The 7,866-nt window shown below is 45.1% G+C and overlaps 1 protein-coding gene across 1 annotated transcript; it reads right to left on the reverse strand.

The window, feature by feature from the left end:
* Positions 1-746: 746 nt before the first annotated feature.
* Positions 747-7,542, reverse strand: LOC126521918 (uncharacterized). Its single transcript, XM_050170663.3, has 6 exons — positions 7,272-7,542; positions 6,984-7,147; positions 6,637-6,766; positions 4,730-4,873; positions 2,619-2,929; positions 747-1,346 (listed from the first exon to the last, which is right to left on the reverse strand). Exons 1-6 carry the CDS (start codon positions 7,419-7,421, stop codon positions 917-919), a joined length of 1,329 nt encoding a protein of 442 aa, XP_050026620.2. The 5' UTR covers positions 7,422-7,542; the 3' UTR covers positions 747-916.
* Positions 7,543-7,866: the final 324 nt, after the last annotated feature.

Here is a 7,866-nt window from a genome sequence, read left to right on the forward strand (position 1 = left end):
AGTAGGGGACTGTTGTCTGGGAATGGCATAGAAGATGTGTGGGGAACGCGCTTCAAACACCGTCGCCCGTGGAAACTGACGCTTGCTGTCCCAGACGGCTAGCGCCGTTCAGCCCAGCTAAGCGGCCAAGAATGTAACTACGGCTGAGACATCTGCTCCCATTGCAGCCCACCTTATGTGGCAGGCCGTACCTTATTTTTTTTTTAACCGGCGCCTGTGCTTCTGCATTGAAATTCATCCGCGACAAGTCAGGTACTGGAACATCAGGCGGAAACTATAGGCTTCATGCTTTAATATCAGTTGCAGCCATCGGTATTGCAAAGTCATGTCTTAGCATACTGTTGCCACTCTGCCAGTATCACATCAGCCATGTGCCCCTTGTTCGTGCATGCTGTCGGTTTGACACTTGGCAAGGGCGATAGCAGTAGAGCGGAAACGCCATGCTGGAAGGTTCTGTTGTGAACTTCCTCCTCCACCCACTGCCACTCTTCTTCCTAATCTTTCCTCTCTCTTTCACTGGCTCTTACTTCCTATAGGAAGTAGATACTTAATTTTGAACTTTTTATGAAGGTTCAGTTAGTTCGAGGCTCTATTCTGCTATACGTAAGTTGCTGTGGAGAGATTTAGGTAGAGAATAGTACCACAGCTACTCCAGTTCACTATGTTCTACAGCAATAACTAAGGAAATAAATTAATAATTGAACTAATAAATGAATAAGAGACAGTGGAGATAATCACAACAAAGATAACAATGCTGCAGCGGAGAGTTTACTTTACATCAAACATCTGCTGTGCCTCTAAACAAAGATCTACACACTTTGTAGTCTTTATCCGCTGGTGTACGAGTCCCGCAAGAATGCAGGTGCTGGCTCCGCGCAGTGCCTGAACGTAAAGCTTTGAAGATTTCTGAGTGCATTCACGATGGGACTGGTAGAAGCTGCTGTTCACGCAGGTGCATCAGCGTGGCCTCTTTCGACACATCTGGCAGATGCCATTGCCATGGGATCTCCCCCTCGCTGCTGCAGAAGTATGCCATGAATTCGTTCCTAGTCTCTGAACCAGCTCCATCTGCGTCCTCTGCGTGCTTCGCCTCAAGAGGAAAATAGTGTGGCTCCTTCTCGTTTGCCTCTTCGACACTTTGCCGCCAGTGACCCGGAGCTACATTGCCAACGCTGTCTTCCGTGTCTCTGTAGCCCTCCAGCTGGGGATGCAGATCAGTGAGAAAATTATGCAATATGCAGGCTGCCCTGATGACGTAGTCGGCATTGCTTGGCTGCAGGTGAACGGTTCGGAGCAGCACTCTCCAACGGGCTGCTGTGAGTCCGAAAGCATTCTCTGCGCATCTCCTGCGAAAATGTTGAAAATGGGTGAAGAGAAAGCAAAAAATGACACAGCATGGATTGAACTGACGATGAAAGAGAGACAAAAATGTTAACTGAACAAAAATAAAATAAAGGCAACCCCTATTTGACTGCCTAGATTATATCTGTTGTTTTAATTTTTGGCATGTATAAGAGCATGTTGTAGAAAGCCTTTCAGTGGGCAGTTTTTCTCTCTCGGAAACGTCCAGTCCCATAGCCCAGTAAGGCAGATGTTTTGCCGACGAAATGGACACCCACCATCATTGCCTGGCACCATGATGTAATTTTGCACATGAGGACAGAAATTTAGCCGAGTAAAGTTTCTTCATCATGAAAAAGGCATTCACAAACACAGACAAAATAATATTGAAACAAGCAGGTAAAAAAAAAAATTTTATCTGGGCTTTTCCATGCCAAAACCACGATCTGATTATAAGGCACACCATAGTGGGTGGCTTCGGAATAATTTTGACCAACTGGAGTTCTTTAACATGCGTCTAGATCATAGTTCACAAACATTTCTGCATTTAATCCCCATTGAAATGTGGTTGCCATAGTCAAGATCGAACCTGCTACCTTGAGCTCAGCAGCGCAACACCATAGCCACTAAGCTGGCACAATGAGTGGGACAAGCACTTGTGACTGACATTACTCTTCTGTTTGCGCATGCTTTCGCATATGACTTTAGTGGTATGCTGCAGTCATCTGCAACATAGAAAGAGATCATAATAAAGAAAACCAACATAAAAGAAATTTGAACATGCCAAAGCATCAACTGGGCTATATGGGATACTGTAAAGGGGAGCTTCAGTTAAACCTTGAATAATGTGTGTTCTCTAACCTGCACCTTAGCTTAATCTTGATGCGCAAACATTTTTATGGTCTGACCCCATCAGTATGCAACTATGGCAACCACGAACTGAAATCAGTGAGCTCATGTTCGGAAGCAGGAGGCTGTAGCCACAGAGTCAACGTGATAGGCTCATGACTGGGTCAAAAATGTATTTAGGTTGCGTGATTCAATTCAACTTTGTGCAGTTTCTTGTTCAGTTCAATGCTACAGGACGGCCTAATCTAATTGTACATGCATGTTTGTGCATCGAAGAAAAAAACCCTAGTGTGAGGTCCGCTCGACAAGTAGCATGCATGCCAATTACTACCCAACAGTAAATTAAGAATATGCCACATGGACACATGCTTAGCCTTATTCGGTGAGTCATGAATGCACATTTGTGAACACATCTGAAGGTGCCTTGCCTCACTCGGTTCAGCCTGTAATTGAAGACTGCTCTCTCATTTTTAGCCTGTCCCGCCGGGAATGGTATCACGAGGTTCCTCCGTAGTGGACAAGCCTCGTCACCGACGAAGGTGTAGGCAGCGCTTTTTCCGTCGGAGCGGGGTAACGGTGCCGTCAAAGGAAGGTCTAGAGAGCCACCGAGAAGCACCTGGCCAAAGTCCGAACTTTCAAAGACGTCGCTATGCTGTTGACGGCTCTCAGCATAGACATCGATGAAGATGTACTTGCAGTTGCTGTCGACTGCAGCCACTAGCACCACGGAGTAAGAACCCTGAAATGTGGAATGCGGGGCTAAGCAGCAGCATTAAAACAAGAAAGCAAGACTGACATGGTGTCCAAATTGTACCAATTTGCTCTTCCCTGGCTTGTTCACAAGCATAATCATGATCCCATGTGGTGTCTGTCAAATTACGCTCTTCAAGTTCTACGAGTGTACCTTTTTCTTGGGAGTGGGGGGGACAGCACATTCAGAAGCAACTCAGAGGCACACATGTGATTTATGCCAAGATACATAGCCATGTAGCATTTCTGTATAAATCAATGTTAAACTTGCATAGCATGCCTGTGCATACTATGTCCAAACATCTGTCTCTTTTATCATTGCTCGACAACTAATGGTGTCACATTTGAAGAACTTCAACAATGTGTTACCCCCAGTTTTGACCATTTCAAGAAGTACTCAAAAAATTGTCGACGCTAGCAAATGCTCCTTGTACACATGAAAACTGTCAGCAATGCCTGCAACATTATTGCTATGTCGCCTGGAATGTCACCGTGCTGCATAGTATGTTTGCCATTTTTTCATGTTTTTAAGTTATATTACATTGCATATTTTTTTTTTTTTTTTTTAATGGCTCGATGTACTGAATGGAGGGAATGCAGCCATTATGCTCCCTTGGGATTACAGGGGAGCATAACAACCCTGGACTACAGTTTACGTACAGTTTTTGCCAGAATTTTGAATGCAGATGACGTGTGACCAATCTGTGCTCCGACAGGCATTGTAGGCCTTCTTTTACCACCTCACCAGCACTTCGATTCTCTAGAGGCTGAGGATGACAGTTCTCACATCAACGGTGATTTATGGCCCCTGGAAAGGCAAGGGGAGACCCACTATGCATGACAGGCAAGTGGCTTCAGTCACATGCCAAACAAGCTCTAAGCTTTCAACACACAGGTTAGCCCACGGTTGGGGGCCATCCATGGGTCACTGGATAGCACAATAAAATAGCACTCTGTCAGGAAGCATATTAGCAACCAAATATTGCACTGTTTCCTTCTTTCAGAATGTAACACATTTCAGTGCATTGACAGATTGCTTGTGTCATTATCACTCCTTTTCCCATTATTGCACTGTTGCAATTTACACTATATTAAATCTAAATGTTGTGACCACCAAGAAACAGTATCTTGCAGTTGCATACAGACACTGCTTAAAATGTATACAACACCGTTACCGAGTTTTCATGGCAACTCGGCTCTCATCAAAATTTTCCCATTACTATGTTGATGTGGACAGCCCCCAAGCATGGGCTTACAGCCTTCACCATAACTCACTCCTCTCTGTCATCACAGAGCCTGGCTTGGATCCTATTGCAACAAAAAACTGTGTGAAAAAGACGTGGACGAGCAAAGAAACAAGCACGGTCGCTTGTCCATGTCCACATCTTTGCTCGTCCACGTCTTTCTTGCGCAGTTTTCTGTCAAGATGGAACCGTGCCAACTCGCCCAGCTCTCAATTTGGATTCTATATTGCCAAAGATGGAGCCAAAAGTATGCTTTGGGGGCCAAAATTTCCATAAAGACATTTACAACACCACCATATCCAAGTTGACTGAAAACAGTTACCTGCTGTTCAACAATATTGTCATGGTGTTATTGTGTGGAGCAGTGATGATGCAATTCAAGTGCAAGTCGTAGAGGCCACAGCCACTCTTGCCCGCCTCAAATTTAATGAAGCATCTATTGTAACATTTTTCTCACAATTTCCAAAACATTTCATGTTGGTGATTGCCCTCCTAGATGCACAAGTGCTCACCTGCACAAACACCTCTTACCGTATGCTATTTACCTTGTGGTTCATGTATCCAACACCTGAATGGCGTGGGGTGACGACGGTCACGTGCCTGCCATCAATGGCACCCAGACAGTTCGGAAACTGACAGCTCTTCTCAAAGTCATCAGCTATTTGAGACCAGTCTTCTTTGGTTGGCACCTGCAATTATTTGTGGCAAATTGTGGTTCCCATCTCTGCCGAGATAAAAAAAAAAGCACCCTCGAGAAAGGGGCTGAGAGGAAAGGCGTCGGCGTCATTTTTGTGAAACGTACTGTGTGCGAAAAGTACAAACTAAATGAAAACAAAATAGAGTTGCAATGCACCAAAAACAAATTTTGCGCGATTGAAATTCAATGGAAGGCTTTATAAAAAATTTGATACACTTTTAACACCTCCAACCTGCTGTTGCAAATAATTTGTTTGTAAGGCATGTTGGTGGCCTACAAAGACAATATGTGGAAGTCTAGATGACAACAAAATTTATCATAGGGAATGAATTTCTTTGTGACAACTTACTTTTTTGCTATGTATATATGCCTGACAGAGCACTTACAATGCATCTTGCACTGTGTTGATTTAGGGAGAACTGGAAAGCCAGCAAATAGTGTGCCAGTGTGGACGTCAAATTGGCAGCCAGTACCGCGAGGTAGAAAACTGGTCATGCTGGTGGGAAAATTGCCAGCTGCCCACCTTAGCGGCAGTGCACTTGCAGCAAATTTTGTACAGTAAGAAATAGCATTTTGCATAAGTAGCAGGAGCAATGCCACTGCTTTTTACCAATGAAACATTATACTGTCCATTGAATTGTATGTTCAAGTGTCACAAAGTCGGGAAACAATGCAGGGATTCACAGGAAATGTAGCTTCTATATTCCACGTCGCCCGCTTCGTGCAGAGCACTAAGGCTAGGGCTCCTGTTGGCCAATGAGTAAGGAGAGCCAGCAGTCTGTTCCAGAGAAGGCAAGAGCTAGGGCTCGCCTATTGTGCCCTACTAATCCTTCCGTCACGAGGGGGGCAATCAGAGGTGGGCATACGAGACCCTTTTCTAGTTGTCTTTCCTGGTTGGCTGATGCGGCCTGTAGCTTTCGCTGTGCTGCACAGTTATTGAGATGGAGTGCACACAACTGATACATGATAGAGAGAAAGGATAAATGAAAGGCAAGGAGTTTAACCAGGACTGAGCCCGACTAGCTACCCTGCGCTGGGGAAAGAGGAGAAGACCGATAAAAAGAATGAGAAAGTGCAGCGTTATTTTGCCAGCGTAGTGAAATTCTCAGTGCTGTATCACAGGCGGCCCCTCAGTCCGGCTGCCTTCAGAAATCGTAGCAAAATCTTGGCCAATGAGAAAGGTCTTCCACCTAGTTGGTTTAGAGCAGTGCTTAGGGCAAGCCTTTCATTTTCAATGGACGGGCAGTAGCACAAACGGTGCTCTGCAGATTCTTTGTGATGCGCAAGCACCTACATTACGGAATACTCTATCACTTGTACTGTTGCCACTTCAGCTACAGGCCTGAATGATAGCACCCAAAAGAAACATGGAACATTAGTGCCTGAAATGCTCTTTAAAGCACCTCAACATTTTAGTCATCACAAGTCTGTTAGGGGCGAGGCGTAATGGAAGTGAGTTCATAAGGCCTAAAAACATATTCGTCACATGCATCTTTCGACTACAGATGTTCAGTACACTAGGGCCATCACAAGTTAGCCGTAAGGTAACTTAGTGTGTGGTATTCAAGACATGCACAGGCAGGAGTTCTAAAGCCTCCTGCTTGAGCTACATATATTTGCCATAAGAAGACGAATGCTTTCTGCATATTTAATGTGTGCAAGTCGCCACACAGCAGCTTTTCAATGCAGATCAGGGCTTCGTGTTATATGTGCACGCGCGATTGGCGATCACTTTGAGTGTTACGTGTTACTTACCTTCATAAAACGGTGCTTCAGTTGCGTCCAGATCGCCCGGCAGGTGTCGTGAATGCTTTTCCGCGCAGTTTCGATTCCCACCAGATAAGCATTAGCGACGTCCCTGATGTCCTTGCCTGAGGCTAAGTAACTGGGAAACAAAGCGTGGAATCCTCGTAAATTAAAAGTTTTTTAGTCCTTGCCATTTGCAGCTAAACAATATTGCTGTAACCACTAAGTTTATACTTCGCGCATGTACCCTGTCTTGAACATAGTGGCAATCTCTGAAGTGTTTTGTACAGCTCTGGACAGCATGAGTGCATGACAACGGTATTTGAATATGGCTTGCACATGTGAATCTCACCAACCTCAACGTTATTGCAAGTCGCTCTCCTGGTTCCAGGGGCTCCCTGACAACATGTTGCCGCGTCAGGTCGTCCTCGACAAAGGACAGCAAAATGTCGAATAGCCGCGGTGTCATGCGATACAATTTGAAGAACATATCGTAATCTCCGTCACGAAGTCTGCGCATCTGCAATGTAAAGAACACGACTGTCAACAGTCAGAAAAGCAAATTCACAACATCTGCCTCTGCCTAAGGGTATCTTCATTAATTTCTAGCGTGGCGACGCGCAAAATAAGAATGATATATTCACTGCGGTGTAGTAGAGACTCCTTTGTTTGCGCTCCAGAAACATGGGCTGGACCCAAACACGCCGCCTCTGTTGTTGCTGCTGTTTCCTTAGCATCATTAGAAGGAGGAGCTTCTTCTTTAATAGCAGCAGCCGCCTCCTCCTCGGGTCCATGGACAATTGCGTGGCGTGCGGAACAACGCAAGCAGTTCAAACTGTGCACAAAAACGAAGTTACAGTATGTGATCGCTCGCTTATTGCACTGCAGCAGACGAGAACGGAAACTGTTGCTGTCGATGCTGCTGCCGACATGCAATTTGGTGTTGTTATGTATGATTGCTCAACTCTACCCTACCCTAAGCAAACATAAATCTTTGAACTGTCAACCTATTTAAAGTTTATCAAAAAATAGAGTTTTGCATAAAATTTTCTTTTGTAATGATTGCGCGTCTCAAAGTTATCACGTAACTATCACGGACTGGCAATAAAGCGTTTTTGGTAGCTTTCGCTAGATAGCAGCATGGGTAGCGCGGACACAAACGCGCCAATTTTAGTACGGCTACAATTTTAGTCCGTGGGAGCCTAGTAACGTTGGTGCGAGCGGCCCGCTTCGGGCTAG

Source organism: Dermacentor andersoni, chromosome 6 (assembly GCF_023375885.2).
Source record: "Dermacentor andersoni chromosome 6, qqDerAnde1_hic_scaffold, whole genome shotgun sequence".
In the NCBI taxonomy this organism is placed as follows: domain Eukaryota; kingdom Metazoa; phylum Arthropoda; class Arachnida; order Ixodida; family Ixodidae; genus Dermacentor; species Dermacentor andersoni.

Bases quoted from the DNA above. Each gene is read 5' to 3' on its own strand.
- LOC126521918 (XM_050170663.3), bottom strand. From the start codon at position 7,421: ATGGACCCGAGGAGGAGGCGGCTGCTGCTATTAAAGAAGAAGCTCCTC. The intron at 7,148-7,271 runs GTGAATATATCA...TTTACATTGCAG, and splicing joins GGAGTCTCTACTACACCGCA to ATGCGCAGACTTCGTGACGG. The intron at 1,347-2,618 runs GCAAGGCACCTT...ACATTTTCGCAG, and splicing joins TACAGGCTGAACCGAGTGAG to GAGATGCGCAGAGAATGCTT.